Source organism: Euleptes europaea, chromosome 2 (genome assembly GCF_029931775.1).
Source record: "Euleptes europaea isolate rEulEur1 chromosome 2, rEulEur1.hap1, whole genome shotgun sequence".
Taxonomy (NCBI): Eukaryota; Metazoa; Chordata; class Lepidosauria; order Squamata; family Sphaerodactylidae; genus Euleptes; species Euleptes europaea.
Genome location: NC_079313.1, coordinates 86498950 through 86518081, shown reverse-complemented (window position 1 = coordinate 86518081; position 19132 = coordinate 86498950). Strand labels below are relative to the sequence as shown.

General features: G+C 41.9%; 1 protein-coding gene across 2 annotated transcripts in view; it reads right to left on the bottom strand.

The window, feature by feature from the left end:
- Positions 1–1063: 1063 nt before the first annotated feature.
- The window catches only part of DEF6 (DEF6 guanine nucleotide exchange factor), a 53334-nt gene continuing 35265 nt past the window's right edge, over positions 1064–19132 (bottom strand). For both annotated transcript variants that reach the window (XM_056844891.1, XM_056844892.1), the window contains 9 exons: positions 17555–17740; positions 11754–11981; positions 10097–10243; positions 8591–8699; positions 7632–7930; positions 5469–5635; positions 4528–4726; positions 2889–2979; positions 1064–1513 (listed from right to left, as the gene is read on the bottom strand). In XM_056844891.1, the coding sequence (XP_056700869.1) occupies positions 1308–1513; positions 2889–2979; positions 4528–4726; positions 5469–5635; positions 7632–7930; positions 8591–8699; positions 10097–10243; positions 11754–11981; positions 17555–17740 (1632 nt within the window). In that variant the 3' untranslated portion in view covers positions 1064–1307. The remainder of the gene's footprint in view (positions 1514–2888; positions 2980–4527; positions 4727–5468; positions 5636–7631; positions 7931–8590; positions 8700–10096; positions 10244–11753; positions 11982–17554; positions 17741–19132) is intronic.

Genomic DNA, 19132 nt, shown 5'->3' with positions numbered 1-19132 from the left:
AATTAACCTTCCTACCCCCAGCACTATACCCCCATCCATAGCCCTACCAAAAGCTACCGCTTATGGCAAAATGACACATTAGCGGATACTAATGTCACCTGGAGTTTTGCCTTCAGTCCCTTACTACATGTGAGGAACTGTAGAGCCAGGTTTTATGCCTTTCTCATATGTATCTATGGTTTAGTTCACACAAAGAGGACCTGAGATGGAAGGACTGAACCTCCACATGACAAATTTTTTAATATAGAGAGGTTTTTTCAATCTCTAGAATAGCATTCAACCATGTAGTCCTTTACCTGCTATCAGAAGTGGTTCTATTCATGCAGTTTTACTGTCTAATGTATGAACTAGGACTTTGCTTCTGAGATTACTGGGTGGTTATCCTTTCTTAATTTTATAGAAGCTTTGATTTTTTTTACTGAGAATGGAGTTAGACAATAGTATTAACAATTGGCTTAATAGGAAATTCTCCTTAGGATACCCCCCACCCCTATTTCTGTAACCCAATCAAAGGTACAGCCTCTTTTCTAGAAATTACACTGGCTCCTCCACAGCACATTCCCTATTTAAATAATATGTTGCTGGCTCCTAAAGAAATGCATATTTGGAAACAAAGGGAGTGTAATATTTCACAGTGCCTCTCTACCAATATGAAACCAATCATCCATCACATTTCTAATTCTGTATGATTTCCTGGTTGGTTTCAATATTTAATACGCAAACTGCCTGGCCATCGCCATTCAGCCATTGCAATCAATTAAAAAAAAAATAGACTCAGACAGAAAATTAACAAGATTGTCCTGACAGAACAGGACCCAGCCTTTTAGATATATATTGCAAACCAAAAATAGTGCACAATGTACATTTTATCTTTTTCTTAAAAAAACAACAACAAAGGAAGATAATGACAAACTTCTTGGCACATTACAGCAGTGGTTACCAGCAACAGCTGTTAGGAAATCCTTAGCACAGGGAATGGCACAGCATGATACACTGTGACCAGCCGTTTTCTTCATCTGCTGAGGCCAACCAGGGTGCACTGCATGGGAGTCGCGAAACCAAAGAACCACACTTCTGAATTCTGGATAAAGAAGCTTCCGTTTTGTCCATTTTATATACATCAGGTGCAGCTCTAGTGCTTTAAGCATGTTTCCAGAGTAGGATAAGGTAGTATCATTACCATACTTCTCTATTCCGTCTTTACATCTGTCCAGTATTGGTATGTATACTCTATAATAACTTTAAGCTGTCATTAGGTTTACTTTCTGGTCCTTAAATATCAGCGTAGGGCTGCCTCTCTTCTGTGGCTAATCAAGGGTTGCTAGGCTAGGACTATCCTTATCAGGAGTCTGCAGCTGCTTCTCAGTCTCTCCATTTACATTTTCCTTGCTTCCGTTTTTCACAGGATCAGATTTCTTTTCCAGATTCTGCTTCAGTTTGAGGGAGGAATCTCTTCTAGACAGAAGCGCCGGCTGGAAGCCAGAGAATCCACTACTCAGCACCGTACGCTTCTCTGGAAATAGATATAAGTACACAGCAGTTCAGTGGTTGGTTTGATTGTTAAAAGAATTGCCATGCACATGTTCATGGCTCTCACTCACTGCATCAAAGGGTGTTTCCACACACTTGACTTACTCCTGATTTTCTTTGTAGCTGATCAATAAGCATTGGAATAAGTTTGGGCAAAGTTCTTCCACAAGCCTGCCCTCCTTCTGCATTTTAATTAATGGAGTTTGTTTATTTTTTCCATATGTGACTTAAATAATCAGGATTTTCAAGGGAAAGTGATGTCATCATCGGTGACATCACAACACCCCCTTTTTATTTTTTGCGCATGCGTATATTGATATATCAATATAATGGCTTTAAAAAAAAGGACACGACAGTATTGATATACTGCTGTAATGATAGGTCAAGCAGGTTCTCTTAATTCCAAGCTTTTTAAAAAGAATGTCTCTATCCTCTTCCCTTGTGGAGATATGACTTCTTCCTTATATCTCTGCCATGGAAAGGAATAGAACCTAAGTATTTTTTTTAATGAAAGCTGGGAATTCAAAGAACCTGCTTGGGCTATCACTACAGCACTATATTGATATATCGATATTGTAGTGCCATTTTTAAAAAATCCCTTGTCTTCAGAGGGAGGGGAGGAGAGGGAGTGGTTTTATAATGACAACAGTCCAATCATCAAGAAGTGGCCTGTAGGTGCATAGGAGTGGGCGGGACAACTGACAGAAACATTACACAGGAGGAAAAAGGCGACTCAAAATTGGCTTCCAGAAAAAAATGGTTTCAAAAGAAAGAGAAAAAAATGAGCAAAAAGCAACATGAAAACTAAAGGCACAAAAATGTGAGTGGAAATCAGGGGATAAACTGAAGCAGTGTGGAGGCTGAACTGATGGGGAAAAACCCATGCAGAAAAGCCCAAAGTACCTTCACGATGATATTTACACACACATATCTAACATATACATGTACATCACTCAATTAAAATGCAGCCACCTCTGAACTGGAACCCAGCAGTGACAGCAAACAGTAGTGCGAATAATCTAGAATGCACCCAGTTCCTGGAGTTCAGTAAGGAGAATTGCATTATCTTACTCATGTTAAAGGACAAAGCCTTTTTAAGGCTACAATAATGCTGACAAACCCTGGGGAGAAAGAAAGTTTAAAAAAAATAACGCTTCTAAAATTCTGGGGCTTATCAAAAGTCATCACTATTGTTTTCTAAACACAAGGTTGCTTCTTGGATGATTTTCAATCACATAACTATCAGACGCCACTGTGTACCTAAGCTTCAAGTTTTGAACAACAAAACAGTGCAATTGTATCAGATGCAGCTGCATGTATATTTACTCCAAATAACAAACCATGCTGTGCTCACTGACCTCCTGGTGCAATGGGGTGCATCAGTCGATTCATCTGGACATTCCAATGCTTTACATTGGTGCTAGCCTGTTGGAGCTTCTGATGGGCCACCTGTAACAGAACATGGAACAAGTACGGTACCACACAACTGGATGATAAGAGTACATACGACAGCAAAACACAGGCAATGGAGAATTGCACACCCTGAATTAGTTGGAAAAAGTTGTCATCATACCTACCGCACAAAGACTGTACAAGGAGGCATGCTGAAATCAACAAGGGCAAAGAGTATCAAAAGCCATTCAAAGAGCTGGTAGGTTTGATATTGCCCCCTCACCCGAATGATCTCTGGGTGTAGATCACTGACTAAAGTTACTGCCTCTGCCTCTGAAGCTTTAGAGCGGTCACTCATTCAAGAGCTTACTCAAAACAATTGTAAGCCACCTTATATTGATAGAAAGACAGAACACAAATGCTCTGAATAAATATATATTAATAATAAAATATACAGGCTGGGAACTGAGAATAACTAGCCAGGATATCACAAGTGCACAAATAAGGGGAAGAAGCTGAAGAACTGCAGATCTGATAACTCTGGTTTCCTAGAAAGGAGATGTCAGCTATCAGAAATGCCATCTTCTTATGGGGCACTTGCAGATTGTTCAGTGTTCTGGATAACCACAATCAAGATCGGGCCAAACTGTGCAAGCAACCCAAGCAGTTCTCTAGGACACCACAGTTTTCTAACAGTGCCAGTGAAGTGGGGTTTAATCCAAGGGGTGTTGTAATTTCAGTGAGAATATTGGGGAGGCAACAGTCAGATTCCACGAATCTTTTAGAGTCATGCCTCTGGATACATCTTTCTCTAGAATACCCATGTTCTGCTAGTGCTTATTTTGGTATAGGTTTTTCATATGTGTGTGTCAAGGGGATGGTCTTGTTATTTGAGATGGCCTTTGGGCTTTCCATTACTATAATTAAAAGAAAAAACAGCAAGAGCAAATGCTACAGTGAATTATATATTTCTGTATACTTATTTATAAAGAGGTTTCCTGTTGGAACGCTTGACCTGTCTTATCTACTAAAATAGTCCTACATAAGTACAACTTTACCGATGTCAAAGAGCCTACTATTTATTACAGTAGTACAGGTGACACTAAAAGCAACTTAATTTCCTTTGGCAAAATTACAGTCTTAAAGTAAACACCCGTGCCTAAAATGAAAGTGTTGATTTCAGTAGTAATATGCTGCTGTTAAGCTTCTGGGTCCACCCCTGTGATCAAACTAGCAGGGGTTCAATTCAAGGTTTTTCTATCATGGTCCCAGTGATATGGAATGCCCTCCCAAGAGAAACCTACTTTAGCTCTAGCCCTCTGGCATTCAGGAACTAGACAAAAATTGCCCTTTTCTCTTAGCAATTTCAGTTTTTGAAGAAAAAAACATCTGTATTTTCCTTGATATGGTCACACTTCAAGAAGAAATACTTTTCACTATGCAAATATTATAATTAGTTTATTGGATTTAGCACACTTTGTTGATCATCTGGAGTGGCTTTTATGGGAAGGTAGGATAGAAAATGGAAAAGTAAGCCACATGGCATGTTTCTGTGAGGACAGTCTCTTAAGAGAGAAGAGGAAGCAGAGCCATCTTCATACTCACCATGACATCCTGGTCCATCCTCTCTCTGTTCACTCTCACTTCTTCCAGCTGCTTTTGGGCCTCTTCCAAAAACTTGCTCTTGTTTTCCATCTCTTGCTTGAGGACTAGCTTTTCATGCTGGGCCTTGATGATGTACTCCTCTTGTTCTTCCTTCAGCTTCATTAGCTGCTTCATCTTTTCTTCCTCTTCAGTCAGCAGCCTAACAAAGTTGCACAAGAGCTAGTTATGCTCGTAAGTTATAGCTAAGCCAAACCGTAGGCTTTAAAAGAAGAAAACTGGCTCCAGGGATCCTAGATTATGCCATAATGGAGGGGTGGGGAAAGGATTTTTCTGGGGAACAGCCTTTGTCCCAGCTTGAATCTCTATGTGCAAATAGAAGAGAGGTAAAAAAAAAAAAAAAAAACTCTTGAGTTCTCCATGTAGCAGATGCAGCAGAAGGTGTCTGTGCTTTACTCTGGTGTGATTATTTCAGTTCCAGATTTTCCCAGTGCTTTAGATGATGGGGGGGGTGTTGAAGAAGGCTCAGTTATTTCTGGATAAATCTAACTCATGAAGCGGTACACGCACCTTGGCCCTGGAAGAACCCACTGCTTTTTCAGCACGGGAGGGTAAATGTCCATTGTCTATGAAGGAGAAGATATACACCCTAGTCTAACCTTTGTCGGCTGCAAGAGCTGTTTTATATTTCACTGGGCTGAGTTTTCAGCCCAGTGAACTCCAACTGAGTTTTCAGCTGGTGAAAAGGGGGCTCTTTTTGACCCCCCCCCCCAAAAAAAAGGTTATGCTGGGGATCATGCAACTGCATTGGAAAAAGTCATATGGGAAGGGGGTTGTAGCAACTGGGCAGAATTGAGCAAAAATGCTGGCTGGATCCAACCCATTACTTTCAGAGTGCTACTCAACACAGAATTAGAAGGAAGGAGGGCAGTCATTGACCCTACCTGGCTTGAGCACATCGTACAGACTCTTCATCCTGACGTGCTTTGACCTCTTGCTGCAGGGCATCTTGGAGTCGTTGCTGCATCTCCTCCAGTTCTATGATGCGCTTGCGTTGACGTTCTGCCTCCGCCTCTTTCAGAACCATTTCAGCTTGCATGGAAGCGCGAGCCTACAGGCACATAAACAGAACACTGTTAGCATGTAGAACACACAACCAACAGCAGGGGGCAGACTCAGCCACCTAAACCCATCTCTTCTCCAGCAGCCAGGCAGAGATTTTGGCAAGAGTTTTGTTTGGGTCATTAAAAGTTTTATTGCTGCTTTCAGTACACAGTAATTGATCAGTATGTGTACAAAGAAAAAAAATGTATAAGAATGAAAAGTATAGGAATAAATAAAACTGATCACACTTTGTCCCTGGCCCCAACCTGCTTTGGGGACAAAAGCTAATGGAATATTACAGGCTGAGGGAGTTTCAGTCTGTATGAGATTTCTATACGTTCACTTAAGGACCAACCAATAAGACAGACCAGCTACTAGGACCATGACCATGTTGAATTGGATAATATGGACTCTGGTATGTGACTGTCTTTATCGTTATGCAATGGCTGTTACCGCACTAGGTATTCCCAGTGATGTATTGTTTGAAAATGTTATGAAATATACTGTTTGCACTTTCTATGTATTCCCACCGATGTATTAAGAGTTTGAAACTGTTATAAAAAATACTGTTTGCACTTTGTTTGGCCCCTTTAGCTGTGAAGACATCTTCCAACCATTTTTTAGCCGTGGCATCCAAAAACCCTTTTAAAGCGATGTTTTTTATAACATTTCCAAACTCTTGATATATCGCTGGGAATACCTAGTGCGGGAACAGCCAATGTTCAACTCAAAGCAAGAAAAAATATTTTTCTATTATAATACTATCCTTCTTGCATTGAGAGAGACAAATATTTGGTACCAATGGAGTCCACTTACAGATATGTGCGCTAGAAATGTCATGTCCACCATGCTTAATAACAAATGCACAGCCCAAGACCAACACTGACAAGAGGGAGGGGTTGTGGTGCACTGGTAGAGCACATGAGTTGCATGCAGAAGGTCCCAGGTTCAATTCCTGGCAAGCCCATTTAAAAGAATAAGGCAGTAGTTGATAAGAAAGACTTTTGTCTGGGATTCTGGAGAGCAGCTGCCAGTCAGAGTAGACATTACTGACCTTGATAGACCAATAGTCTAACTCAGTCTGGTCTAACTCAGACCTAAATAATGGTCTGAGGCAACTTTGGCTGACGTTACAGTGCTGGGTATGTAGCAGGTTCCCATGTAAGTTTACCACCATGCATCAAGATAACACAGCACGAAAAATTAATACTGGAAATCTGTAAAGAGCAAATATCTAGATCTGCCCGACCAAGGTTTGCACAAGGAGAGAGGCCTTACTTTATTTCCTGCTGCAGAATTTGGTCAGAGAGCCATAAATTACTTGATGACTTCCCAGCTCCTTGTTTGTCACCACTTGCCCCATCTATATACTTTTAGCCTGTTTTGGGGTACTACAAGAAAGCAAGGTAACTTCAATGCTCCCCAGCCTGTAGCCAAAACCATGTATAGTGTCACATAGTTCTTCTCTGAAACTTTGAAAAGTTCTTCTCTGCAATGAAGCAGTCAATAATCATGAGCTTTGTGTGCACTTTGAACTGCTGGCCAGCCAGAGAATAAAAATATCCTCTTAGAACTGCTAGCCAGCCAGAGGATACAATATATATACTGGCCATACTCAGGAGGAAAAGGTGCCAATGATAGCAGGACAGGAACCACAACCATGGAAAGTTCCCCACTGCATGCACGAGTAGTAGTTTTGCTTTTGTCTTGACACATTTGAACCATGTCCGTGTCAATTCGAAACCCTCATGTATTGATTTAAGAAGTATGCATCTTAATTAAGAGAAGGCAGACTTCCTGCCACTTCATACATTTCAAAAGGTTCCTTATAGTTCAACCAGAAGGTCTGGGCTGGATGACCCATGGCCGTTGCTGCACCAGAAGTGGAGCTACTTAATAGAATTAGACCTGACAAAACACCTGTGAGATTCTCTTTCATTTATGCTGGCAGCTCTGGAAATGGACCTGGAAAACCACCCAGCATCTGCCCATCTTGCACGTACCTGTTCAGCTTCCTGCAGTTGTATCTCTAGTGTCTTCTGCATTTCCTCATGCTGCCGCTTGCGCCGCTGCTCTTCCTCCTGCAGCAGAAGCTCTGCCTGCCGCTGGGCTTCCTTCAACAATTCCAGCTCCTGCAGTTTGCGCTCCTTCTCCTCTTGCAGTTGTTTCAGGCGCTGCATCTCCTCTTCCTTGGCAGCCTTCTTCCGCTCTCGCTGCTCTCGTTGCTCCCGCCTTTTCTGTTTTAAATCCTTATGCAGAGACTTCTTGCCTTCTGTCTGCAGGCGGATTGCCATTTGGATGGCTGTTGGGGGAGGAAGGGACAGAGAAATCAGGAGGGACCAAATGTTTCTCCCCCAAATGTTTCTCTCTGACAAGAGCTGCACTACAGCAGCATCTTAATTGACCACACATTTAGGATATCTGCTTTTTTTGCTGACACATTAGGAACTAAACAGGGGCTTCCTGAGGTGAAAGACACACTTCCTAGCTAAACTGCAAGGCTTACAAAAGCTTTGTAGGGTGGGAGAAGAAAATGTAACCACTGACACACACAAACACAGAGGAACGGTATGACTGGCAACTCTATGGCGGAGGCCTTATTCCGTCTCAGTCACAACTATCTTAACTAGTGAGAGGCTCCAGATTCAAGCAGGAGTCAAACATAATAGAATTTGCTCTTATAAAACTTGAACCAAATCCTTAATGGACATAAGACTAGATTTACCCAGACACATGGATGCTTTTAAGACATTCGGCAGCTTCAGTTAGTTTAGGCCATTCAAATTATAAAGAAAAAATGCAAATCCATGAACAAAGCCTGTCTTAAAGTTAAGGGGATAAAGATCTCCCCTCCTGTCCTTGCTGCTTATATTTTAACTTCATTTCAGCAAATCTCCAAAGCAGGGGAAGAGAATCTTGTCCTTCAAAGAAGCAGCAGTACAGAAAACACCATAATACTCACCAAGTGTCCACTCCTGCCTCTGTCTAGTGTCCGAGGCACTCATTTCATACGTCCGAGAAGCTGTTTTCACGCAGAACATACACCGTTTCCCATCCCTGTCTGGCAAGATCTTTGAGTCAGGAAAGAAGAAAGAAGTTAAAACAGCACAAGACATAAAATGCACCACGTTTTCACAGCCCAGGATGACAATGTCCCCTTTCCCACAGCACCCTGAAATAACAGCATCCCTTTATGATCTCTACAGTTCCTTATAGCCAGGGAGAAAGCCCCTCTGACCTCTTGTTCTTTCCTCCATAGTAGAACAGCTAAGGCCTTATTCATATTACCCTGGCTATCATCTGTTACTGGAAATCAATCAGAAAAAGTTTGAGAAAGGCAGCAGCTATCACAAATAATGCAATCATTGCTGATAACTGGAGGGGTGATGGTGGCATTTAAAACAATGAAAGCATAATTTAATAACTCTAGCAAAGCACATCAACAGAAAAGTGAAGGAACATATCAGTGTGATCAGAAAAGTACATGAAATGCACATGTCAAATGAGTTTTAGATCAAACTGGAGATAGACTAGCCATCTTTTATATTTCAGTTTTCTTCCCAGAAACTTTCTCCAAAGGACCACTGGTGGCAAACAACAACAGTGTACAATTCCTCACAGGTCTTTTCTACCCTATGTCTCTCTACCAAAGCAGGGAACCTTTACAATGTTAATTATACACTTCTCATCCAATGTGGTTGGGAGAACAATTATATTTTTACACATTTCAGAAGAGACTTGCCATTACATATGCCACTTAAAATCAGTTATGACACTGCTGGAGAGACCTGTCCATTAACAAATATACTAAGTACAGACAAACTCATGACCCTTGAAATAAATAGCAACTACATGTTGCTCAGCAGTTCTCATACAGGAGCAGACCAGTGAAAAGCCGAACTTTATGACACCGGTTTGGACTTTACACGTTCCCCTCACTGGAATTAGAATGTCTCGAGTGCTGCATTCCCCACTTAACCTTGGGGTACACAAGACAAGAGTCTTTCCTCAAGAACTACCTATTTTTTATTGGCACAAGGCTTACATACAAACAGACATTGTCAAAGGCTACTCTTGAACTAGATGTTACATTTAGTGTGTGACCACCAAGGAAATTTGTAGTAAGACAGCAGCTGCAAGTTTCCAGTGGGAACTCACTTCTGCTGCACGCAGGGGCCTGATTCAGATTGGTGTGGGGGAGGAGGGGCTTCAGCAATGCACATGGCAGACCCTTGCCGAGGCAAATAACGCCTGCCCTGGGCTCCTTCAGGTTGTGCTACAGTCCTAATCCAAACCAGGCCCTTGTGCTGCTGTGGAAGCAAGTTCCCACAGGGAACCTACAGCAGTTGTCTGATTACAAGCTCCCACGGTGGCCACAAGTTAAATGTAACGTCTAGTTTGGCCTTCACCATATGTAGGTGAAACCAACCACATTAATCTCCTTTTGCACTAGAGGATGGCCAGTTACCTCCACACATGAATTTCTGTCCAAAGAAATGCTCCCCTTTTTCTCCTTCCGTTCCTCACTCACATAGTAAGAGAGATCGCTTGGTTTCAGGGTAAACCACCGTTCAGACCAGTTCCTCCTCAGATTACCTTTCTTCCACAGATAGCCCTGTGTTGAGTGTGAGGAAAGAAGGAGAGGCACACAGACATGTTGTAAAACAAAGAATTGTTCCAAAGACGTTGGCAAGTCTGTACCTACCCTGACTTCAATGAAATCAGAAGGGTGTTAACTGTTTAGGATTGCGCTGTTAGAGTATGGGATTATATGATCAATGCAATGTTCACCACACAGTAAAGCAGTTGTGTGAGCACCATGCACCCACCATGTGCAATCCATGTTTACCACGTCTCCACTAACACCACTTTGGGAAGCTTTGCCATGGTGTAGTTAATGGGGATGAAGTTGCAAGTTCAACTTACAGTGAGGCACACATGACCATTTCACCACGTGCCTACATAGATCTAACCAAACTACACCCTCAACATGACAACAGAGCTGTTTCACTTAGACCTCTGTGCATTTCACACAGAATTGCTCAACAGGAGCATCACACACAGGATTGCTCAACAGAAATATTCTATGTCCACCTCTTAAGAGTGTGCAACACACTGATCCTGCTAGAGTTTGGGCTCCCATCTGGAATCCATGCAGTACCCAAGCAGATGTGAGCATTGGGAGTGCTGATTGGTTTTCCTTCTTCCCTGCACAGGAGATTTAGGATCAAACTAGACCTGCCTTTTAAAGGTATATTGTGGAGGGAGTGGGATTCAGATCAGGGCTGTGGTGTGGGACAAGAGGGGTTTCATTCTTCCCCCATGTATGGTCTCACTAATCAGAACTGTCTCCCCCCTGACAATGCTAATAACAGCCCTGGGTCAGCTTTAATCAAGATTCCATGGGATGGGGGGGAGGTTGAATGGTCTTGATGAGAATCGCAATAAAGGTCTTGATGAGAATCGCAATTAACCTTTTGAAAATGCCCAAGAGATCTGGTTATGTACATAGTAGTATCTCATCTGGTTTGGCTCTTAAAGTCTTATTTTCTCATTGGATACTAGCATTTTCCACATACTATTATCACTTTGGGGTTCTTCCAAAGAGAGGGGGATTTTTGTTTTGTCAGGCAGGGAAGTTGAGTTAGCACAATAAAAATGTTGCGCTGAGTGAACGATTCAAAAATGGGGATTGTAGTATAAAACAGAAAGTTTGTGCAAGTTGCAGCTGTAGTTACCAGAATTCCATTTACATATGGAGTTAACCCTCCAGCAAAACACTATGGATATACAACTTCAATGCAGAAGTTCAGGTCTCTCCTCAGCTGGCTACTCTACCCTTCTTTTAAGGCCTGCAAATGTACTCTATCCTACTGGTGCACCCAGTACATTAGATTATGTTTTCCAAGTATTTAGTGCTTTGTTATCTTTGCACAAAAGGTAACTGAGACATGCAATAGACAATACTCACCAAACTAATAAGGGTATCTCTAGAGGGAAAGAGAGTCCTCAGCTAGGTCTCTGATTGCTACAGCAGACCCTTTACTTGTAGTTCATTCTAGGCAGATTCTACAAACCCAGGCACAGGATCTCTCCCATTTCCTGACCAGGAGGGAGTTCTTTACCTGTTTGAGCACATCCCCAATGATTTCCTGGTAGACCTCTTCAACAGCCATACTGATGGCCTCTTGCTCAATCCCACGCAGGAACCGGCCAGAATTAACCAAATCCAAAAATTGCCAGACTGTCAAGCCACTCTGTTGCTGGGTCTCTTGGGAAAGGTAGTCATCTAGCTCCCCGCTGTTGAGTTCAATATTCATCGCCAAGCAGATCTTCTTCAGGAGATACTCCACCTAAAACATGTGGTGGAAGTCAGCCAGGAAAGCATCAAGCATCCCTTCCCACCTCTAATCATCGGCTGTTATCTATATTCTCCTTTGGGATCACATACATTTCCTTTCTGTTCAAGGAATCTGGCATTTCACTTGGAAGCCCTTCCAGCTATTAATTACTTTACTTTGTAATACAGAACCTTCTTTCCAGGGAAACTGTATTCCTGCTCCCTCTCCTTTGGGTTCACACTTATTTCTCCCTGAAGCCTTTTCCATCTAACTTGAGAACTTTCCTTCAAAATATTCAGACATGTTTTATATATGCAATTGTAATGACCCTTTTGGTTAAACTACCGTATAACATTTGATTTACATTTCACAATGTGTTACCATTAGAGCTTTAGTTGCCTGATCTGGCTACTCCTGTGTGCAAAAAACCCAGAAATATAACCTAATCACATTTGAGTGTTGTGGGGCACAATATAATTATTAAATAATAATCAATTTAATTAATCAAGCAAATAATTTGCAAATGAATATTTTTAACCATAAATAGAAAGGCAATTTTTTAAAAGAACCTGGCTCTGTCTTGGGTAAAGACTTCAGTGCCCCTAATCTGTCTTAATATGCATCAGTATCACTGGCATTAAGTTGGAGCTAAAAAAGGTTCCTTCTGGACTTTGTATTCAGAATAAGAAGATTAAGTCAACATGAGATCTGAGGGAGGAAAGGGACAGAAATAGGCATTAATACATAGGACAAAAATCTGCCAATTTTTTTTCTTGAATTAAAAAATCAATTGTTTCTTGAAAATGAATTATTTTTCAAAAGATTTTAAAAGGGGAATTAATGTATTTTACTATCTATGCTAGCTGCACGTATGTATCTTTACCTGACCTATGATACGTTCCCATATTATACTGCAGTAGTGGGAGGATAATTTTCCTTCCCATTGGTGCAGCCTGGCCTTTATCTACCTTCCTGCCAACACCGCCTGCCAGTGCTATCTGAACTCTGAAGTTTTCTTCCTGCCCAGCAAGCCAGACCAGTTCTCCTTATCTCTTTGAAACAGAAGTCAAGTGCCTGGGGCAATATAATCAGGGGCATATCACAATAATTCTAAGCGTTAGACTCAATTGTTAGCCATCTTGGATGCCTCACTATGGAGGCTAAAAGGCAGCATACATATAGACTAATAAATATATATAGACTAGCACAGGCTATACTTCTCATTTAGATAGCTTCTTGCTGTAAGCATGAGTATCCCTGCAGGAAAAGGTGGTACCAGCTTTTTCCTGTGGCACCCACACTTGGGGGCATAAGAAGCGTGTAGCTCCGCAAATCTCACCATACAGTTTATTATACTGTACCCACTGAACATGGCACTTGGTGCTTGGTGCTCAATTCCAAATCACAGAGGTTTAAGTAAAAAAAAAGTCAGCTCAAGTTTTCAAGAGCTGAAGAACAGGAAATGTCTTGGTGGGAAACAGGAAGCAGAGCTGGTGAGTACATGCACACTCCGAATCTTTTCTGCTGATCTGCAAGGGGGATAGGAAAGGTCGACAGCTGTCACCCCATCCGAAATCAGCCAATGAGGTGGATGCAGTAGAAACTGCAGGAACCTTCCAAATGCAAATCTTACTAACCAGGCCTTTGCTGGCTTTGGGCTCAATGCAGACGAGTCCCTGGTCTTTGGATTTATAAATCACCTGATAGAGACTTTGCCTTTGCACTGAGAAACTTCCCTCCTTCCAACGTGCTTTGTGGAATTTAGAGATTATCGCTGTTATTAGTGGCTCTGCATGACTGAATGGTATTTTTTTTAAGTAATTAACCATTTGGGCAGAAAAAGCATGTTGCAAATTCATACAGGAAGGTACTTAAAATGGGTGTGTCCAGTTTAGATTTTTTGTACTCTGCAGCAGAAAGTAAAATGAAGAGCTGGTGCATGTTGGATTTCATATTCAGTCATTATTTGTCCTTCAAGTTTATGGTCAGAAGTAATGCTCCAGTTACTGTTTGTTGTCCTGCAATGTTTTTACCCTACGATCTTCTACTGTCCCAAACTGAACTGACTGTGTCCTGTTATATACAAAGTTTGAAACACCCCCCACCAAGGGTTGCGAGGCAACCAGTGGGAGATTGGGATGGGTGGGGGATGACATGGGGGGTGGCTGTCGGCGATGGTGTGATGTCACTTCTGGAAAAACCTGGAAGTAACATCATAACTCTCTAGGAAACACCAGAAACTCTATTGTAAAACCATAGGGTCTGGCTACGGTTGCCAACCTCCAGGTGGTGGCTGGTGATCTCCTGCTATTACAACTGATCTCCACGTGACAGAGATCAGTTCCCCTGGAGAAAATGGCCACTTTAGAAAGTGGACTCTATGGCATTATACCCCACTGAAATTCCTCCCCTCCCCAAACCCTGCCATCCTCAGGCTCCACCCCCAAAATCCCCAGGTATTTCACAACCCGAAGCTGGCAACCCTAGTTTTGCCTGTAAGTGACATTATGCCAACAGTGTTTTCTCCCTCTGGCTGCTAAAGTGCTGGTGGGACAAAGGACATATGGTAACCCTACCCTCCCTCAAAAAAAGCACAAGCATGAACTTAATTACAGAGGTAGGAAGCTATGGCTGAGTAACAGAACATCTGCTTGGTATGTGGAAGGTCCCAGGCTCCATCCTTGCATCTCCGGTTAAAAGGATCAGATAGGGGTGACATGAACGTCCTCTGCCTAAGACCCTAGAGAACTTCTGTCTGAGTAGACAATACTGACCTTAATAGACCAAGGGTCTGACTCTGTTTGAAGCAGCTTCATGTGTTCAAGGATATGCTTTTGTATTACCAGTTTAGATTGAAGCCTTGTGCTGCCCTACTTCTTGAGCACCATTTCCTTCCTCCTTTATTATGTTTTCTTTTTAAAACAGTGAATCTACACCACTGCAATTATATTCATGTTGATACCAATTTGTCTACTAACATCGTTCAATAGAAATAAAACCTGGCCACATTGTGATCCTAGAATTCAGCTACGTACATTAAATGTCCTATCTCAAGATCTGCCCCTGCGACACCTTTTTTTTTGGCAGATGTAGTATTCAAATGTATCCAGGTGTGTATGTATACCATCTGTGCAATTTGAGCATAATTAACCAAAAAGAGCCTGCATTTTTAGGAAAAGGAGCATGGATGCACAGGAAACACGCAAATATTAGTATTAGGACAGTGAGGGACATAAATGAAATGTGACAGGAATGGTAGTTGGGATGCACTCAAAATTAATGTTTCTCAAAAGTGTGAGGCAGAATTCCCTACAGAGGTGTGAGAACAAGGCTTACTTGTTTTTATGGTAATACATAACGGAAAATAGGGAAAGAGTTCATCTAAGTTCTACTGAATCACTCACTGTATTTGCCAGGGCAGGAAAAGATCTTATTCATAAGTGTCAGAGAAACTGGAAGTATAAAGGTAGGTACCGGAAAGATATTTTTGGCAGAACTACATCTAGGCCGCATGGCATCCTACGTTAGGTAGCTTTGCAACGAGGCACTACAGTTTATACTCCTACTTAAAACTCGTTTCAGAGATGACTAGGTCATAACAATTGCCATGTCCTTTAAAAATAATTTAGTCAGCCAAGCAGTCTTCAGGAACAGACACCAAACATGCAGTTCAGCAATCTCTCCCAGAGAGAGAATTAGGTCCACATAGTATACATCGGATGACTGTATATGTAAAACGGTTTAGTGACAGCTAGAGAAGTGAACGTTCAAGCTGTATAAGTTTGCCTGTCAGGAAAATGTTACAAGGCAAAACCTCCCCACCCCCCCACCAGATCCTATGGAGTATAGATTTCATACACAATCCTTAGCTGATCCAAGACAACTTCCATTCTGCAGTGCCTCTGCCGTGCATTTGGCCATGTACCACATCAGGCCATTAACATAGTACTGATTTGATTTCAAGGCATGGTCTTCCCGTAAGTCTTGCCACTGAACCCTCGTTTTGGAATTAAAGAAGGGGGATGCAATGACTAGAAGGGACCCTTTGATGTTGAACTGCAGGTTTAGTTGTTGTCCTGACAGGCTCATCAGCCAGTAAATTGCCTTTAATTCACATATGCCCAGGAATCCAATAAAACACAAGTATAATTCAGGGAGACAAGAGGGTGAGGGTGACAGGAAATGATGGGTGCAAACTGAAGCCAAATGGAATCAAGGATGACATCGAACTGTGGGAGTCAGTAGATGTATCAGACTTGCCAAAAGTACAGAAACTTGACATAATGCTAATAGATTTGGAAAAAAAAACATTCAGGGGTAAACACAGATGATTTAATCAGAGCTTTCTTGTACTGTTTTGGTGCTTGTGATTTAATGCTACTCCCATATGGTCCTTAGAACCTTCACTAAAAACTGCTGTTTAAGCACCATGGGCTAAACAATATTCATGGTACAACTTCTGGCATCATTCTAGAGTAGGGCAGATATCTGCATGCAGTTCTACATGGAGCAGGGCACATAAATCTGAAGAGGCCTCCTAGTCCAGGGTGGTGGGAGCAATGTTACTGTACTAATATTATTCAGCAACAACTGCAGTTGCAGGAAAGATTTAATGCTAAGTTTGAAACTGAAGCCCATCAAGAAAGAAAAAAAGTTTTCGTACTGCAGAATGAACAAGGTAAGGGGGGCAGGTAAAGGCCACAGTTTAGCAGCATACTCCACAGAGAATCATGGTAGAGGATCAAGTGCTTCTGCATCATGGCTGAGCTTAGGAAAAGTGCATTAAGTTCCAGTGCACATAATAGGCAGGACCTAATTTCTTCAAAGATGACAGCAGGCAGAACTGTACACAATGGAACCAGTACAGACATACTGTCTGCTTCCCCTGGAGTAGAAGAACTCTCAAATAGTATTCACAGGATATTTAATGCCTTTTGTAGGGTCTATAGATGAAGCAACTCTCTTAAGTGCTTGTGCAACAATGTGCATCTCCACTAACGTGTGTGTGTGTGTGTGACGTCAAGTTGCAACTGACTTATGGCGACCCCTTATGGGGTTTTCAAGGCAAGAGACTAACAGAGGTGGATTGCTAGTGCCTTCCTCTGCATAGCAACCCTGGTATTCCTTGGTGGTCTCCCATCCAAATACTAACCAGGGCTGACCCTGCTTAGCTTCTGAGATCTGACAAAATTGCAACCTTCCCTCCCGCTTCACTAACAGAATGCAAAAAAAAAAAAAAGGAGGGTCTCTTGATACAAGGTACAACATCCGGATACACAGAGTGCAATTTTGAACATTTCCATCAGATTATTCAAACAGCCAAACAACCAGCCGATATGGTATAGTGTCATGGTTACACTAGTCAGACAAGAACGTAATAATAATGTAATTCAGATTTGTAGAACTGCATGCAGAAATCTGCAATAACTAGTTTCAGATAGTTATCACGTCCACATAATTGGGCATCATGCTGCTATTACTGCCACATAGTTACTGGCTGATCCAATAACAATGCAAACTGCATTTTCAGTGACTCACCCTTTATCACAATTGCAACAAAGAAAATTACTCAGAAGTGATCCTACCTCATCGGGAACCATAACAAGAGGGTACTTGTCTTCAGATAAGAAATTAAACAGACACCAAAGCTTGAACGCATCTTCATGGGATACAACACTGTTCCCGTTCCGGTTGGCTTTGTAATTCTTCTTTGCTGTCAACGTCCAGCATAATTCATCGAAACTCTCCTTGACAAAAGCACCTTCTTCTACCTGCAAACAATGGGCACAAATCACTCCTGTTTTTAGAATTTTTTTGCACAATATCAGGATCATCATGCAAGAGATGCTGCAGAAGCAGCTGGAAAAGTCTTGGCGGCAATACTTATGTGTTGCCATCTTGCATTTTTTAGAGAACACTTTAAGTACCAACGTAAGACAGATAAGCATCCCTATTTTCATTTAACAGATGAAAAAGCTGAGAAGGGCAGAGAAATGTTCATTTGCAAAGAAGGAGAAGACTCTTGTTCCCATAATCACTGAAAGGAAATGTCAGCAGGTACATTCCCCCATCCACTAATATCAAGCCCGCAAAAGCACTCTGAAGCAAACAAAGTGGTATAGAAATGTTGTCAGGTTTAATGCTTAAACCAGGGTAAGAGTTGGTCCTCTTGTTTGCTTGCTAGGTGCCTTGTATAGCTATACTCTAGCCACTGTTTCATTATGGCAGTCACCAACAACACACCAGACAGATATGTCAACATTCCAACTAGCCAACAGAAACAAAAAGCATCATTTTAAAAAGCTATCATCATCCTTGTGATTTGTAGCAGGGTGCTACTTACCAACTAGTCAGCACATAACCAACATTCAGATCTTTCAGAGTGGGCAGCGACTGGTAGCCAGCCAGGAATCTAGCATGTGTCCCATGACCCAGCTCTATGTGCTTTATCCAAGGCATGAAATAATCCAAAATGCTCTGTGCCAGATTCTTCTGGAAATAGGAATGGTAGCAAAGTCCGCCCCCACCCCAAAGACACATTTTTTGGGTGTTGACTCTACTGAAGTCTAGCATTATTTATTAAATCTTGCCCACATTTTGTAATCCTATCAAGAGTATATTTTAGTCTGGAGGACCATAAGGTTGGAGCCATCGTGCTTGGATCTAGCTCTTGCTGAGAACCCCCTCCTCTCCACTACTAGCCAACATTTAGTGAGGCCATCAGAGGGAGAGAAAAAAGACAGCAGCCAGGCACTTTTCCATTGCACCTGGGCCTCCGACATCAATGTCCGACATCCTCCTAAGACTTTTTTTTTTTGCACTACTTTTGTTTTATTATTGGAAGCTATACTGGAAGCCAACTTGGCCATAAAAGGTGGGATAAAATATATAAATAAGGCTTCATCCACTCCCAAATCCTTCATACATACCAGTTGGGAATAGCTGTATATTACTGGTCATAGAGGAATCAAATCTAGCAAATGTAGGTATTCCTCTGGCCCTCCAAACACAAGTATATGGATAACTGGAGGTCTACCATTCAAACTGCGCCACTTGTGTTGGCCATGTACTGGTCCCCCATTAAAAGTGCCCATGGATGGGGCCCCCAGAACATGAGGACTGTGGGAATTGGACATACCGCATGAGTACCACCACATGCTTAA